At 31.6% G+C, this 19,112-nt stretch overlaps 1 protein-coding gene across 33 annotated transcripts in view; it reads right to left on the reverse strand.

Moving 5' to 3' along the window:
- Positions 1 to 19,112, reverse strand: part of LOC130892931 (inositol hexakisphosphate and diphosphoinositol-pentakisphosphate kinase 2) — a 138,576-nt gene that overhangs the window by 63,860 nt on the left and 55,604 nt on the right. For 25 of the 33 annotated variants that reach the window (XM_057798661.1, XM_057798657.1, XM_057798673.1 and 22 more), the window contains 3 exons: positions 15,899 to 16,144; positions 15,613 to 15,830; positions 15,309 to 15,490 (listed from right to left, as the gene is read on the reverse strand). In XM_057798661.1, coding sequence (XP_057654644.1) covers positions 15,309 to 15,490; positions 15,613 to 15,830; positions 15,899 to 16,144 — 646 coding nt within the window. Of the gene's footprint in view, positions 1 to 9,366; positions 9,409 to 15,308; positions 15,491 to 15,612; positions 15,831 to 15,898; positions 16,145 to 19,112 lie in introns of all 33 variants that reach the window. The other 8 variants (XM_057798671.1, XM_057798666.1, XM_057798670.1 and 5 more) reach the window with 2 other exon arrangements.

Here is a 19,112-nt window from a genome sequence, read left to right on the forward strand (position 1 = left end):
TTTCACCATTGTGACGGGTTCTTCCAAAGGCCGCATGACACCGGACAACATATTTTGCTGTACTTGGATGGAACATGAACACAGAAAAAGTTTCAACGAAATTGCATCAGCAGTTTCCCACCTCGGACTTGACCTCCTATTCAAGGATAAGGAGCTGTACTGATGGATGTGGAGGTCAGAATCGGAATTCGATAATGACAGCTATGTTAACATATTTTTTTTGTAATGCGTCAATTGAACTGGTGTTTCCTATAACAGGACACTCTTTTTTACCACCCGAGAGAGTCTTTGCATTTATAGAACAAAAACTCAGACGTCTCCCGGATATTATGCAACCATTCAATTTTTTCTGAATATTGCACAGTATTGACACTGGGAAAAGAAGTTGAGGTGTACGACTGGAGAAGTTTCAATGCTGTTTACTTCAAGAAGCCTGCTAGTTGGCATTTCCAATTTAACGAAGCAAAACGCTTTTTATTCAAGAAATCTTCTCAAAATAATATATCGATAACTGGAGAGTCTGTTTTCTAAGAAGGGTATCAACTTATCAAAAGTAAATCTACCTGAAGTAATCCAACAAGGAAATCCTGTGAAACCAGCCATTATCAATGACATTCGACAAATATTAACCAAGCACTTTGGAAATGAGTGGCGATTTAGAAGAATGCAATTTTTATAAAACCGTTGTTGATCATGCAATAGACAATTTAGGACTTGAAGATGAGTGTGAATGTGAAGGGCATGAAGAGGATCATGCAGTAAGAGTTTAAAACTTTTATCAATAATCAATTTTATCAATTTTTATGCCGCTTATATTTTTTAAGTGCTTTTTTACTGTAAAAATTATTTTTTTTTCATAAACTCAACTTTACAATGACTTATTTATTTATATCTTTTCAAATTTTTATCATTCATGTGTTAGATTTGCATTAATGGATTTTTAATTGTGTTAGTGCAAAATTATCTATATCCACAGAATCGCTACAAAAATGCTATAATTAAAAAAATTCAGCAATCCTGTTTAAATTTTCTTATCGGAATCGCTATTTAGATGTGCTGGATGAGTTTGGAAAAATGTAAATACTTATTTGTTGCTGATTAACACAGATAAGAGTTTTCGTGAATTCTGAAAATTTTCCAAAAATGGATACATTGAGTCTTGCCATTCCACGCCTCATATATCGTAGCTTTTATAGTAACATTTTATATACTAAACCAGGAGTAAAAATCCTATCTACTTGATTAATATTTCTAATAATTTATTTGTAGAAACTTCAAGTACCAAGTCTATACCTACAGCAAAGCGTATATAAATAATATAATAGTCAATTGAAATTGAAAATAAGAAAGTGGATAAATCAACAGTGTATAGTTTCAAAAACCGAATTAGAATGTTGAGAGTAGGTATATGTGAGTTTACTGTAAACAACATAAATATAAACAAACAAATTGTGATCCAATAAAATGAAATTGAATATGGTATTCAAGAATTTTCGGTAGGAAATATACTGTTTCTTATAGGACTTACACAGGATATTCCAGGTCTTGATGCGAAAAATTCGGGAGTAATAATGATGTGACATGAAAAAAATTTTCTCAAACGACGACGAGTTATAGGCATATGAAATTGCGAAAACTTATATTTAAGTATATTTTCTAAATTATGAATTGGAACATTATCAATTTTTAATAGATGATTACGTATATCCATGTAATGTTTTTAATGCATTAAATAATTCTACACTACTTCTATCTAAAGGCCAGTGGCGGCTCGTGCGCGGTTAACAATCCATAACTTTTATAGAGACAACCTGTACAATTTAAAGATAGCAGAAATGAAATTTTTAATCGATTTTTTAACAAAAAGGTACTCTTTGATTAACTAGATAAAATTGTTGTAGATACCAAGGAAACCGATCGCCATAAAGAGACAATTCTCCTAAATTGTAATTATTTATTAGAAATTCTTACAGGAGGTATTGAAACACAACCAAATATTTCTAATTCAACTTCCTTATAGCGTCACAATGAAAGTTTATTCTATCGATCATTTCGTTTCTTTTATTTATGGGTGTTACATATACCAAGCTGTTAAGAATTCTCCAAAAAAAATGAGTCCATTGTATCTAATTCAGGGGAACGTGGTGGCCATGCAAATGAGCCTCTCCGACAAATCCACCTATTAGGAAAATGTAATCAAGATGTTTTTTACATCATTTAGGAAGTGGGAAGGGGATCCATTGTGCATGGACCATGTTTATAAGAATATCACGTTGCATAAGTGGGAAATTCTAAGTATCGCTGACCATTCAAGTTATTATCAAAAAAATGTGGACCTACTAAATTATTACCCACTATTCCTGCCCACAAAATCGATGTTAATTCTTTGTATGAATTGTACGGTGAGGATTTTGTGAAACCAGCTAAATATCTTCCGTACAGTCCGAGAGTGTGTAGAAGTGCACTTCGAACATTTATTATAATTTTTTTTAGTTTTTATTTGATAAATTGTAGGCTAACCAACTGAATTTTTCTACATTTAAATTTTTTCCTTATGTAACTAACACGATGTTCGACGGTGTGCAGTTCAGTTAGAAATATCTGATTGTGTCTTAATATCCCCAGTAAGTATTTTCAATACAAAATTACAGTTTATGATAATTTTCATCAGAATTTCTCTTTATGGCGAACGGTTTTCTTAGCATATCTAAAAATCTACTCATATCCTAAACCATAAATTTCACCGAGTTAAACAAAGAGTATCTTTTTAAATGAAAATCGATTTGCTATCTTTAGATTGTTCAGGTTGTCCCTGTAAAAGCTACGGATTATTAACCGTTGGGTATGAGCAGCCCCTGGGCTTCAGATAGTAGTGTACAATTATTTATTCCGTCATACATAACCATCCATTTAAAATTCATAATGTTCCAATGTACAATTTAGAAAATATACTTAAATAAAACTACGAGGAATTTTTTTGTATGTGACAGCATTATTTTCACGTCATCTACTCACTCCCGAATTTTTTGCATCAAGTCCAGGAGCACCCTGTATTTAAATTGTGAGTAATTAATGCAATAACATTTTCCCCTGGGATAATCATAACTGTGCAGTGATTTGTCCTAGTAAATTTAACAATTGAGGGACTTGGTGGAAGAGGGTAACAAGCCACAACTAACAAAATCTACGAAATAATGTTAATCATAGAGGTAACAAGCCCCAGATCTATTTGCACGCAAATTCGTCCACATTTGGCGTAAAAGATTCGTTCTTGCGTCTAGCTCCAAGTGTGTGTCCAAGAAAAGTGCTCCAAAACAGTGATAGGTTCTGCTGGTTCTGTATCGGACTTCGGATCAGATTATAGTGTAAGCGATGAAGGAATGGAATGTGGAATAAAGTAAATTACGGTACAAATGTATAAAAAACATGCGGTTTATTCCTTTTTAAGTAAGACAGTAGTAACTTTTTCGAGTAAATCGTGGCTTAACACCTCTTTTTTTTATTTTCACGCAATTCAGTAATATGAAAAGTGGTTGAAAGAGTTCTGAGATAAAATCAGTAAATTTTTTCTTCAAGTGCGGCCGTAGCTACTGGTCACTTCATGTTTATCCTTTAGTAATGGGTTATGCGGCTTATTACCTTATTTCGTGTGGCCAAAACGCATAGCAAAGCGTGAGAGCGACGAAATAGCAAATGTTATTTTAAAAATTTGAATCATACTGCCCCTCAAATAGAAGAACTAATAATTTTTACCGACAACTGTGGGGACAGAACAAAAACTGGACGATAATGTGTTTATGGGTACAAATGATACGCGAAAAAACATTTAAAACCATTGAACATCGATTAATTGTGCCGGGGCATACACTCTTACCATCAGAAAGAGATTTTCCTGCCATTGAGAAGCACAAAAAATATCTCCGAAACAATTATGCTCACCAAATGAGTGGCATAACGCTGTTAGAGAATCAAAAATAAAAAATCTATTGAAAGTAATAAGAAAGAAAAAGAAGATACTTTATAACAGAGCCTAACTATTAGGGTAAAAAAGGCAATAATCCACATTTTTTCCAAAAATTAGTTTTTTGTTACATAGACAGCTCAAATATGTGACTAAGTGGCTTGTTACCCTCTTCCTCCAAGCCCCACAATTATCGATCCATACATCACTGTTGATTTTTAATTCTTTTGCACATCATATATATAGAATATAGATAATTGACCTAAAGCAGCCCCCTTGCGCCAATTTATTCTTGGTCTTATATGTCGTACCAATTTACGAAATAAAAACAAATCATTTCTCATTTCCTCATATATACAGAGAGTTGAATACCTAACTATACACTTTAAGATTCAAGAATAGAACGTCTCAATCATCTCGGAAACGATTTGCATGATTTTTATAAATTTCGGATAAAAAACACGATAACGGTCGACGGGGTGTGTGCGGCAAGGTTTTGTTAAAAATGGGAAGGGCGTTTTGTTGATGAGCGAACTGACATTAGTATTGTAGTATCGGGGGTAAATTAAAAGTAAGGCGATAACGAAATTTAAATACGGGGTTAAAAGAAAAACTGAGGTGGCTGTGTTTTTTGGAGGTGCCGCACGTGTTTTGTTGATAACGGTGGAGGGAGATATGTCAGATAAGGGTATTGGCATACCTGACAGCGACTATCTGGTTGGTCATTAAATTTAGTAGAATAGATTTCTTATTGCTACTGTTATGTTAGCCTAAAGTAACACTGCAAGAAATCTGTCATAACTTCGGAAGACAGAATAACAACGATTTCTCTGTCCTCCGAGGTTTCAACTCGGTTCTGCGCATTCTCAAGCATGCGCAGTATAGATAAAGTGTCTCGAACTAGAGAAAAAATGAATATTGTCTGCACCGTAATGTAGCGACATTTTTTCCCATACCAACATTAACTTTTAACGTCACAATAATACGGAGTATACAGACGATATTTTGGTGGTATTTACAATATTATTCGTTTTTCTGTAAACAGAACAAACTTCTTTATTTCAAATAATCACTATTATTTTTGATCTGGAATTCTTGAGAATTTTTTTCTTGTTATGAAAATAAGTATTAATTGAGATTTTAATAATATTAGGTGAGGTGTGTATTTACATCCATTATTAATGTCCTCAAAACAATACATTAATGACTCCTATTAACCAATTAAGAACAGATTTTTTTCTAATTACCCGAATTTCTACGATTTATTTTGTATTCTAATATTATAACTCCGAAAATATGTTATTTTAAATTTTTTTTGTTTAAATCTAATACCCATTTGAGGATCATGGGAAATTTAAAAAAAATATTGTATGTCTATATTGGTTATTGGTTAGATATTATTGTGACATATTATTTTGAATGAAATATGGGAAAATATTGTAAAACATGCGAACCTATAGCACATTCGGCACAATGTCTTGCATACTCCTCATTTTCTTTGTTTTCCTTCAAAAGTTCTTGTCAAATAATTATTTTCGCTGTTGTACATGGAAGCTAACATTCTTCGCCTGTGGTCTACCCGCATTTTTCGTACTGACGTATAGAAGAGACTTTCAAATAGTGCATCGTCTAAAATCCAGTGGCATTTTACCACACACGAGACAAAAAAAGCACATACGTATCGATAACTGCCGTATCTAACATTTGAGTAAATATAGGAAAATACCATTTTTTCCACGAATTTTGGTTTTATACTTTTGGACGTTTCAGTCCAACAAATCTACTCATAAACTAATTATATTCTGAAATCAATTATGGTTAAGGAATACTTTTTCTGTTCTGCACCATCCGTAAGCTTTTGACAGAGGTAATAAACTTTCATGGCATTTTTACACAATTATTGTCTTTCCATATTACCCCCAAGACTTCTTTTTCCATATCTTTCTCGGACTTCATTGAGCAACTATTCATTCTATTAAATCTACAAGTGCCTGTTACGCGTATGTTTATTTCTAGAAGTTGTAGGACCAACAAAAAACGTGTAAAAACTTGTCAAAGTAAAAGCTATTTAGTTGAGGATTTTCAATGTTTGAATTCAACCTCATTACGACGTCTCCTCCTAGTCCAAATAATACTTGAGGTCCTTCCGTTCTTTTTCCTTTATAAAATGGTAACAATAACCACTAACCGAACGAACAACAAAGAGCCCATATTTTGAACCCGAATTTTATAGGTTTTCTTCTGATGAATTGTTTGAGGTATTGACGTCCGAAGTATCTTACCATTTGCTCAACAATACTTGGGTCCTGGTTGAACACCCCAAATTTGTCCAATTTGTCTCTTTGGTCCTTGGGAATATCCTTTATTTCTGCATTATTTGCGAAATGGAGAATTTTTTCAAACAGTTGGTGGACTAAAAAAATTGATGGTTGTTATTCTTAGCAGCAAACTTTGAGTTTTCACTCTTGATGTGCTCCAAAATTCCGTCGCCAAAAAATTTTTCAAAAATTGCGCGAGGACATTTTCCTTTCAATTCCATTTTTATAATGTTGTGTTTTCCAATCTATCCTGTGCTCGTACTTTTCTTTTGTAGAGAAAATGATGGTTCTATTTTTTCCCCATTTAGAAACTACCTTTTCTCTATTCTTTTTTGTGATCTGAACTGGTTGTGTCTCAGTACCATCAGAGATTGTTGACTTCCTTTTCTTACTTTGATGAGGAGTGAATGTATTCGAATTCTCACCAAAATCATATTCTGAATGGACATTATGTATTTCAAAATTACGAAATTTTTTGCCCAAGGTTACGTTGTTTTTCTGTTGTCTGATAACCCGAAGTACTGAGACTATCATCGATAGTATCTTCTGCATGAATACTGTGAACTTCCAATGTCCCAGGAACTTTTGTGGGGGTTTCATCTGCCAATAGATTTTTGTCAAAATCCTCACAATCTGTGACTTCATCTACATCTTCTGGTGGTAATTCAACAATATCAATGGTATTGACATCATCATTATAGCAAAAGTTAGGATCTGTCCAACATAATACCACCTAAAGCAGTTTTAGCAAGTCCTACTCGACAGGCAGACGTGGCTCATAAACACCAAGTTCGCCTGCAGACGCCCAGAATGTCAATTTATCAGAAATCCTTTCTTTGAAGAAATGTAAGTCTGTGAAATCAGCTATTAAGGCACGTCCTTCCCGAACACTAAAACCTACAGAAGTTCAAGATGAATATACACAGACATCTCCACACGGCATAGGCAGGCACCAATCGAATACTTGAGTGTAAAAAGGTTTACCCCATCGTTTACCCCAAAATACGAAACTTCGTTAAATATTACATAGAATCTGAATCTCTTTCAAACTTTGTGGCAGATTGTATAAACATGAAAAAATTTTATACTTTAATTATATTTAAAATTTATAATTTTATATTTTATATTTTATACTGCAACAGTTTCGATACATTTTTTTTTAATAATTTATTGACCTGATGTATGAGATTTCTATCAGGATATAAATTATTAAAGATGGATAAAACTAAATTAGTTTATTCAATCATACCATCTTGAAGTATTATTTTATATTCGGCAGAGATATTGGTACAATTATATATGAAAAATAAAAATGTAAATACCACCGTAATATCAGTCATTTTACAAAAAAAGTCGCACAGTGCCAAATCTGGTGAGTATGGTGGGTGTTCGAGCACTGAATTGCGCTTACTGGCCAAATACTGCCTCACAGATAGTGCGTTATGGGCAGATGCATTGTCCGTGCAAAATCCACGAGTTGCTCTTCCACAACTCGGACCGATTTTTACGAACTCGTTCTCGAAGTGTTGCCAAAACTGACAAATAGTAAGTCTGGTTCACAGGCTGTTCCTCTGGAAGCCATTCAGTCATCACGATATAGTTAATGTCGAAAAAAACAATCAACATTGCCTTTGATTTGGACATCTTCCCTGTTTTTATTCTGGGCAATTCAGGCGTCTTCCAATGCCTCGATTGTCGCTTTATTTCAACATCGTATTGAAAAATTCACGTTTCGTCGCAATTAATAACGTTTTTCATCAGTCCGGGATCTTTTTCTAACCTTTAAAGTTAATCTGAGCAGACCCGTTGACGCAAGAGCTTTTGGTCAGGAGTCAGATTTTTTGGCACCAACTTCGCACAGACTTTGTCATGTGAAATTCCTCGTATAAAATTTTTCTAACCGTTTCTTTATCGGCGTTTACAGCCTCTGCAATCATTCGGATGCTCATTCGACGATCTACACGCACAATTTGGTTGATTTTGGTCACTGTTTCCAGAATTGAAACATTCACAGGCGCTGGTCATTTTCAGTGCTCTCTCGGCACTCACTAAAGCGCTTACACCACTCAAAAACACGCACATGAGATAGAGAATTGTCCCCATAGGCCTCTTGCAACAATTTATAATACTCATTCGAAGTTTTATTTTCAATTTAACGAAATACACATAATTTTTGGCACGAGGAAAAACCGCTACTGCACAAATACTATAAATAGTGATGGGAATGTGTTTTGGAACGTGCATAGACAAGATATCTAGATATCGCACTACTTGTTTTCTACCCCACCCGTCTAGGGCGCCCTCTAGACGCGCAGTCTCGTTATTTAATAACAAGAGCTCGTAAAGTCGTTTCCGAGATAATTAACGCGTTCTTCACTTAAAACTCACTCTGTACAATGTCGTTTGAATTTTTTAAATCAATGAACTATGGATAAATATTTTCACAAACAATTTCAAATCAATTCTGCGAACTTAAACCCAGGGAAAAAGTTATAATACTTTTATACTCGTCAATTTTTAGATGGCCAATGTGAGCATAAATACAAAATTATCAAAATCTTTCATACACTTTTATATAATTTTCAAAAAAGAATGAATTTTTGGATTTTGTATTTACTTATATATTCAGTAATTATTTTGCGTATAAAAATTTATACAAGGGGACGGAGTCTAGTGGGAAAATAATCAAATCAAAACAGTTTAACATGTGAACAGTTTCTTTCTTTGGTACCTTATAAAATCTTTAGTTATCAAAGATATTCAAGACAACGGTTTTTCTACTCATACTATTTTTAAAAAAACTGTTATAATCAATGATGATCTGACTTTGCACGTATCCTGTTTCTAAAAAATGGGTCAAATAAAAAAAGAACAATTATATATAGAAATGATATTGTTCTGATATGGGAGATTTTTATAATCTTTGTGTTTCCCACTAGATTCAAACTCCTCGTGGTTCGCTAAACCTGTAAACTGATTAAATGGTCATTTAATCGGGATTCATGTCTTTCGCAATAAGATGTGCACATAAAATGAAAATACATGAAGTATAAACGGAACATTTTTGACATATTTTTAGGATCATACCTGAGCTGTTAACAGCATCCAAACTTTGATGTAATTTCTGAGCTGCTCAAAAGATATTAGTAATGTTATACTATCAATATAGCAACCACATTGTTAAATACCAAATTCATAAATATTACTGTAGGTACCCATTCTACAAACCTTTTTGCATTAAAATGCTCTTATATAAAGTAAAAGTAAATACTTTTTCGTGTTCTTTATTGCTACAACAAAATTGTTAGTTTTATAAAATGAAAGTTATCAAGTATTCTCACTTGATTCATCAATAATCCACTTTTTATTTAATTCAGTTCTTCCAACATAAGCTGATACGAGCTTCTTGTACTTGATGTAGTAAGTCATTGATGCTACAAAAAACGAATCGAATTTTTTGTTAGGAAGTGCCATTATAAAATGGTGAGAGCTTGAAACTGACTCTACGGAGTGAACATTTGTATTTTGAGCAATTTTGAACTTAATAAACTTCCGAATAAATAAATTGAATGTTGTATCTATATATCGGACCATGTTGAAAATACATCTTTTTCATTTTGCGTATACTTTTTTAGAAAATGTAAAAAGAAAGAAAATAGATTGAAACGCTTGTGCGTGAAACTAACAAGATAAATCAAAAAAGGATAAAAACACTACAAATATTCCTGATTATGAGTTAGGTAGACGCAACAAGCTATACTAGTACCATACATCAAAAGTATAATTTGATTGTCATGATAATACATCAATAACATCAAGTCTAAATCTAATATCTTTATATATATAATTCTTCTGTTGGTGTGTTGGCAGTGAACTCCCCCTAAACGGCTGGACCGATTTGAATGAATTTGTTTGTGTGTGTTAAAGTGAGTTGGAATTTCTGTTAACAAAACCACTACACTAACACTACAATTACACTGTCTGACGCGCATTTCGATAACCAAGTTATCAGCTTCAAAGACTGAAGATAAACAGTTTTACTCAAGAGTTCTCAATTTTAAATTATGCTACAACATTTGATAGGGATGCACCATAAAAAATACTTTTTATAAATATTTTATGCTCAATATTTTAGTATGTAATAAATTTTTATCAAGGTATATCTATTTTATAATTAAATACAATTCGTTTACATTTTTTTTTAATTTACCTTTTATAATTGGAACTGGAATATTTGTATACAAAGATACTACAACGATTGAAATACATAAAAGTTAGGAATTTTTATATTTCTTTCAAAACCTTTGTAGATATTTTTAATAATTGTAGTACTGTTTACATCGACCAAACATCATAATATTTGGAAAACAGTCATCAATGCGAAAAATAAAATAGCAGAAAGCATTATACGTTTTATCATAAACATACAAAATGTCTTAAGCCAGAATCTCATGTGGAAAGGAAGCAATTTTTAGCAATATATAAAATAGAGGAATGTATCAAAAAAACTATTTTATAAGTTCCATCTATTTATATTAATTACAACAGATCGATATTCATATTTGGCCGAAACATCACAAAAACTATACAAAAAACATCTTCAACATTCTTTATTAAAATCCTACTAGTCTAGTGTAAAAATAAAATGTTTCTATATTAATAAATATATATACTTGATGTATAATATCAATTCAGAATATTTTATAAAAATATTTTTGGTAAAACCTTCAAATACTGATGTAACGTTAAAGATAATGAAATATTTCATCGTAATATTAAATTCAAAATTGCTAAAAATGAAGTCGAAAATCTAATTTGAAATGTAAATGAATTTTCAGGATTATTTTTTATAATTGATCATTTTGCAAATTGAATCTGGAACCGTTGGTGGTGAGATTCATATATGTTCATAATCAACTGTTTACTACCATTGTACCAATGTTTCTCTTCAAAATGATTTCCCCCCATCAAACTACCAGTTACTATAGCTTATCTTCTTTACACCTTCACTCTCGTGTCATTTATTTAGCCCATATTAGCATATTAACAATATACAACTGTAAAAAAATACACTGACGAATTGATTCAATTTTTCTTCCATAGTTGTAAAATTACAGTCCCTCTCGCCACCAAAACTAGACTACACCAACACTTATAGTTATCCTGTCTGGCGCGGGCTTCAGTCATCTAGTTGCTACCTTCAGGTACTTTCGTTTCGTTTGAGGTCAAAGTAATTTTGCAACACAAAGTAATAAGAAAAATGACAGGTATAATGATAGTTCATAGTTGCATTGTAGATGGCCAAAGGACCGTTGATCATATAGGGCTTCAGATAGGCCTGTCATGCCCCACTTGACTTTACCAAGGGCCGATATCCTTCGTGAAGCCTATCAGGCGCTTTGGCTTGAACTTTTTGAGGTATAATGGTAGTAAGTAGTGTGTTCAGTATTATAATTTTTAATTTACAGCTATTTCATCAGAAAGTGTAAATTGCATTTGAAATAAATATTGATAACATCCTGCAAACTCAGGTCTCAAAGGACTTATCATTCCTCTAAAGCGAATTTTCTAACTACAACAATACAAGAATAAGATATTTAATTGTATTTTGTTGTTAAAACCATCATGTACACCTTATAAAATTACCATTTTATTTATAGGAAAAAAGTATCTATCCGAAGGTGCTGGAAATAAAAATAAAATATGAATGAGAATCTTAACTGAATTTTAATGCATTTAAAATCCCTATATTGTTAGTTTTATGTTAAAGTACCACGGCTAGTGAATTTTAATGAAAATAAAACCCTGCAAAATGATCTATCTATTACAAAGTAGGAATTATTAAATAGAAAAGTTGTATATAAAATATTCGAATTTATATCATGTGACAAAAAGGTTTGGTTATGTTTGAGACATCCCTAAAGATAATTTGAGCTCAAGGTTGGAATTCGGTGACTTAACTGACCTAACCTAGGTCGACACACATTTTTATAATCATGTGATGATTATATAAAATATTAAATATGTCAAATGTGAGTGAAACAAAAGAACTGTCATAATACAGTAATTTAATTAATGATCACTAATTTTTTTGTGGATTTCTCATTTGATCAATGTATTGTCATCAGAATTAAGCTAGTCCGCGAAGATTCAAGTCAATGGGTTCAATATCTATTATGTTTTGCAGCAATTTGGAAAAGCGAACTCTTCATTAAATTACAATTACCAAGCTTTCAGAGAGTATTGTTCTTATCATCAGAGAAACTACGATATAGATCACAATGAGATAAAAATTATATTATAATACATAAATGAATCTTTAATGAATATGAACACTCATGTAGAAAAGATAATTTACGTTAAATATGAAGTTCGATTCATATATGTTGAAAATACCATTGTGTTGTTCACTACTGTCAAACGTGAATGGTTAATGAAGTACCATGTCATAATACTAATAAAATCGAGCCTGAAGAAGATCCGAGAATAGTGGAAATCATTTGACAACCGGATCGTTTAACTCTCACGTTCTTGTAGATTCATGATGTTCTATTTAAAATGCTTGCAGCATCAAAATCCATTCTGAAGATCAGTTGAATAAACATGTTCAGCAAGTGCACATCTTTTTCAGGATGCGTTCGCTTATATGTGAGGTGATTCTATTATTACAATCCTGACAATAAATATTGTTAATTATATTAGTAAGATAAGTTATTGTTAAAATTGTTTCATTTGCAATTTTTAATTGATATCCTTTATAAATGGTGAAGATGTGAAAATTGTTTGAGTTTGAGTCACTACAAATACATTCTTTTCTAATTCTTAAGATATTTAAAGCCTATTCATCAAAATAGTTTACAAAGTAAAGGTCTATGGTAAGAAATGTTTAGGAAAAGATGTAAAAGGATAATAAAATTTTTATTATGAAAAATGAGATTAGGAATTTTAAGTACATTTGTTTTACTAAATTCACTTCCAAAGAATTATTGTTTAAATAATCCAGAACTACCTGAACAACACGGTTTCTTGTATCAATCTATCACAATTGTATTATTCAAGATACGAATAAACTTAGTGTCTAGAAATGCTGCAGAATTTTTATTGTTTTCTATTTCTATGATGAAATGGATATGAGGATCATAACTGTAGGTATCTAAATAGATGAGTTACATGGAACCCTCGACACAACCAATACTTTTATCTCATTGTGTTGTTCTATATTGTAATTTTCCTGATGATGGGAAGAATACTTTCCGGAAGTTTTGGACTGAAGTTGAATAAAAAATTTCTCATTTTCAAATTGCTGCAAAACCTCAATATCCCAGTACATATATTTGAATGTTATATATTTGCATAAACGCATGTGTTATGTCATAAGGCTAAATAACTACAACAAAATACAAAATAAATATCAACACTAAGTGATTTGGAATCTAATTTTGGTAAAATTATTTGTAGCATACGTTGATAATTATCTATTGTAACAAAAAAGTGGACAAGTGAAAAATCTCTTGATTTTGATTCATATAATAGATAATTAAATTCTGAATGGGCACCTGCATGAAAAACAGAAAGAGCAAAATGAAAATTGAAAATACTTTTATAAATAAAAGTCAGTTCATTATCTCATCATTATCAAAAACTAGGATAATCAATTACCCATAAGAATATTAAAATAACCATTAAAATTTTGGAAAGATTATGATAATATTTTCATTTCCATAAAAATAATGATACGGTACTAGAGGTGTAACAAATCAGGAAAACAATTTTAATTTTATTAATTTTATGATAAAAAATTTTTATAGTTATCGTGTTTGAAAAATGAACTTTTATTTGTTTCATTTTATATTCATTGGAAAAAATAGAAAATTTATTATTGGTTATTAGGAAGCAGACTATTAACAATAAACAAACAAAACACGGAAATATTGGAGTTAAATCAATTTGAACCTCTTACAAAAACAATTTCAACTGAATAATTTGAGGATCAAGAAGTATGTACCGGAAACCCCTTTGCAGCTACTGTTATCCATCAATGCCTTAGATGGGATTGGTTTTAACTAAACTACTTTTAGAATATAATAAGTAAAAAAACTTTCACGAATACTATTATTGGTTCTCAATGACGACTATGTTCTGATATATAACCACCAAATTGAAATTTTCGATGATAAAACGTTCCAAAGTGAGCCAAAAATTTATCATAAAACTTTCTCTGAGAAAGTCTGTCTTTGAAACCCTCTAGTTATATAATACATTACGCCTAGCTAAAAAATTAAATTTATATATTTAATCCCGTTTTTTTCCGGTAGTCTTACTCATTATTTTGGAATAATAGATAAAAAATGTTGCTATAAAGGGAAAAATTTTGTGTACTACTTGGAAAAAAGATGTTTTTGGAAACCGAGAGTTAAATTCCTTTCTCGTTAGCATCGTAGCCAAAATGGTGTTAATAGTATCATAAAATTATGGAAAATGCTTGAATGCAGGATATAGAAATAAAATCTATTAAAATCGGTCTTAATAAACATGAATTTCTAAAATGAAGCAGTTGAATTAAAAAGATTATAGCGTTATAAAAATCATCAAAACTGTGTACAAAACACTAGAATGTTTATTCTGTCGTCGACTTTCTCTCATCTTTGGAGCTCTAAGAGTCTAATCTTGGCGGTCCGCCAGGATTAGACAAAATAAGCGACCGCGGAGAGTGCTCCGAGTACATGCTCGTAAACTGTTAGGTTATGGTGTATTTTGAAATGTCTAGACCAAAACAAATTGAGATTTGTTTGCAACAGAATATAGGATGTGCTCGAATCACGAGCCTCGGCTAGCATGTACGGGTGGCAAAAAAATAAATATTGTTTCATGTATTCAATTTGTGACAAAAATGTTTTATCATAATTCATGGGCAATGAAATTTATTTTGAAGTTATTTCATTTTGCTCGATCTGCAATCAAAAAAAAAAAGAAAAAGCAAAAATGATTTTAGTTTCAAATGAAAGGAAAAATAATTATTGTTTACCTACCTTTACCTTTGTGAGGACTTTTGTGATCATAACTTCTTGATCTTTGCTGATCTAATTCGGGGCTGGTCGCTCGGTTAAGGGCGTAACTACGGCTACCTTGTTGAGCTGCTTGATTCGCTAATTCTTCATTAAGACGTTTGGCTAAATGCATTGCTTCATGTCCACTCACTGTATGTGAATTCCTAAATAAAATAGAATATTCTAATTATTACAAATGATAAGTAAACAGAGTATCTAAAAATGACGGAGTGCTTTACAAATAAGATTAGAGGAGAAATAGAAAATAAAGCGAGTTAATTCTTACCCAATTGGAATTGGATCACTAATTTTTGATCGACCCCTGTACATTATATCTTCTGAAAATGGTGGCGATAACTCTTTATTTGTAGGCGAATCTGGTCCTTTTGGCGAATGCAATATATATTTTTCTTCTTCAATGGCTATTTCTGCTTCTTCGTCAATTCTCGGTGAACATCTACTTTTTGCATCATCGGGAGTTGCAGTTTCAGAAGTGTTCAGGCTCTACAGAAATAAAATATTTGAATCAACTGAAAATAAAATGATTCGATGATAACAATGTTATAACTCACGCTATTTTTACTAGTGGCTGATTCATTCCTTGAATGCGGTCTAAATCCAGGACCTGGAGGTAAATTTTTCTGCACACAGCAATTTACTCCTGGACTGAAATGTAATTCTATGTGGAACCTTTCTTCACTACAAGGATCTTTAGTGGGGTCTTCGTAAAGCATTATAACTATCTGCGACATATAATTCAATTCAGAGACACACGAAACATAGTCCATGGCTCTTCTCCATTGTTCGTCCTTTTGTACCTATGAAGTTATTATTTCTTCCATTTTAATCTTAAATAAATTTTTTCAAAGGATCAAGGATGATTTAAAGGAAAGAAACTGGTGGAAACGAAATATGTGTGGAACATATTTAGATAAAGTGAAAACAAAATCAATTGTACGCCTAATAATGAAGTATGAAGTCCCAGTTTTCATATGGAAAGTTCAAATGATCTGATAATTCAAACGTTGTGATATATTATATTACCTCCAACAACTAGTGGCTAGCCCTAACCTTGATAAATACCACAAAGTCTAGTTCGAAGAAAACTGCAAACAGCAGCACCACTAATGAATAAAAAGCCAAAACATATATGGTAGGATTCAAATAGTGTTGTGTAGCTATGAAAGCATTAATGAACTTCATTAATACCAGTACAAACCAAACAATATATCAACCTCACAACTCCTAATAAAACATGGAACAAGCTAATAGAGCGACAAAGCCCTAGGAATACGAATAGTGTTACAGAATAACAGAAAATACAACAGGAAAGAAAGAAATTTAGAGAAAAAAAGTACATAGATAGAAAAATCTATAATTTATACTATTAAACTCAACTACTAAGATTCATAATCCAAGAATATAAGAAAATATTTTCATTCGGTAGCAAATGTTGGAGTTGGAAAAGTTATAGTAAGAAATAGACAAATGGAAGTGGACATAAAAATATAAGTTTCAAAATGTACGAAAGGAATGAAAAAATATAATAAGGAACAATATAAAAAATATTTCATAAGTCAGTATACTGAAATGGAAAATTTAGATAGACTCCTCATTCAATGAAACAAAACTTGAGTGCAGGAAAGAGGAAGTTAATTGAATAATAAGAGGATTTAAAAAATAGGAATGATCCGAACTAATAAATTAAAAATAGGTGACCAGCTACTATAGATTACAATAATTTTTCCATCATACCACAATATAAAAAGATAGCAAAAGAATGGATCAACTTTGAAAGTACCTACCTCTAAAAAAGGGAAGAGCTGACTCATGAAGCGCTAACTTAAAAACCACCATCGGCACACTATTGATTCCCAATACATCTTCGTTCTTAAACATTCAATATGAAAACCAGAACAATGCTGTTTTCCAGAAGTTAACTAAACACTCGTACGGCCAGTCATGAGATATTGAAATAAAAGTAGAGAACCCTTATAACATAATTCACACCATATATGTAATACTCCTATATGGACAGCTTCAATTTATATAAACTGACCCTTTAGAATTATTACATATATGATTCACGCAAAAAAAAATACCAAACCAATAATTACTTGAGAAAAATGACAGAAAGATAAAAAAGTGGAAGTACCACATATCACATAGAAGAAACCTATTGATCCAACTACAAAAAAATAAATATAACAAAATAATTGGTAAAGAAATTTGTTACCATCTGAAGTGTTGACCTCGATTGTTCCCTACTTTGAGCGATCATATTTAATTTAAACTTTGCACACATATCAAAGACAGACAATAATTCGATCAAAATATCTGATTATTCTGATTAGATTCGTCAGAATGCATATATTTCTTTTTGTATCATCTGCATGAGAGTAATAAAGATAGAGCTAGTGGGCGACGACGTAAGCGCGCAGGCCCAGACTTACAAAAACTATAATCTTTTAGAGTTAGTAGTAAAAAAATATATTCTAGTTTCAAAAAACTAAAAAACACGCTTTTGGCAATAATCAAACTATTTATTATTGACATATGAATATTTTTTTTTGGTTTGATTGAAACTAGTACAATATTATAGCAAGTGACATCAAGTCCTATATTTCCATTTTGACTAAGATAGGTAATTTGGGAAATGGAGAATAAAGGAAAGGGGATATATACTTAGTGGGAGACAACCCAAAATAAGAATCGATGCCAGATATATTGGTGAGGCGCTAGAAGATTTACCAGGTAAGCTATCCTAGAAATATTTCAGTCAACCATATAAGAGACCCGCAGAGATAAATAACGTCCATCTTACCAAAGAGAATCATTTCGAACTTATTAAGAAAATGGTGAAAGATAGGAATATTGGAAAGGGAAGTTCTAGTCAGTGATAGAAGAAATAATTGAGACTGTTCCCAGGCTATGAATCAGACTCAGATCTATTGGTTACAACACGCAAATGTTTTTTTAAAAATATCTTATAGAGTACTCAGCGCATTTATAATAGTGACATTAATTTTCACTTTTTAGGTTGATTATTGCTTAATGTGTGTTTTATTAATTTTTAAATTTTTAAACTATAATTTGTTTTTAGATACATTAGGACCTTTCGAATTACAATAAACTGTTTAGATCTAACCATATTCCCATTCACAAAGTATGAAACCTCAACTGAATATGTGATCAATGAAAATTTCAGTAAATGTCTGCAAAATGACTATATTTAATCATTATAAATCGCGAAAATTAATTATGCGAAATACAGTAGAGTCTCGATAAACTAAAATGGCGGATAATAGGGAGGGTTCAATAACAAATAGATTTAATGTATTGCAGTGTTACTGTAATATTTTCATTGTACATTTAGTGAGTAAACATAATATTATGCAGCAATACGGTACAATAGAAAGGAAAAATAACAAATAAAATACAAGGATAATATACAGTTGTACATAGAAGGTACTGTTCCTGAAGCAATTTAAAAAAAAGAAATTATACATTACCGTATATGTTAACTCTACAGATTTAGAAATTAAATATAGTACTGAAATATAAAATAGTAAAATAACCATACGAATCAATTTAATGTTATTGATTTATGTACTGTATAGACAATTCAGAAGGGAGAGTTCAGGATGAGTGGGAAAAACTAGTGATTTTTTTCTGCCGTCCTGTTGTATCCCGCTTCTTTGCTGCCAAGTCCCGCCATCTCTGGATTATCATAATGTCGACAACTCTGACTTCTTTTTGCTGTTCATCGTATCTAATGGTTGCTTC

The sequence above is a fragment of the Diorhabda carinulata genome, chromosome 4 (genome assembly GCF_026250575.1).
Source record: "Diorhabda carinulata isolate Delta chromosome 4, icDioCari1.1, whole genome shotgun sequence".
Taxonomy (NCBI): domain Eukaryota; kingdom Metazoa; phylum Arthropoda; class Insecta; order Coleoptera; family Chrysomelidae; genus Diorhabda; species Diorhabda carinulata.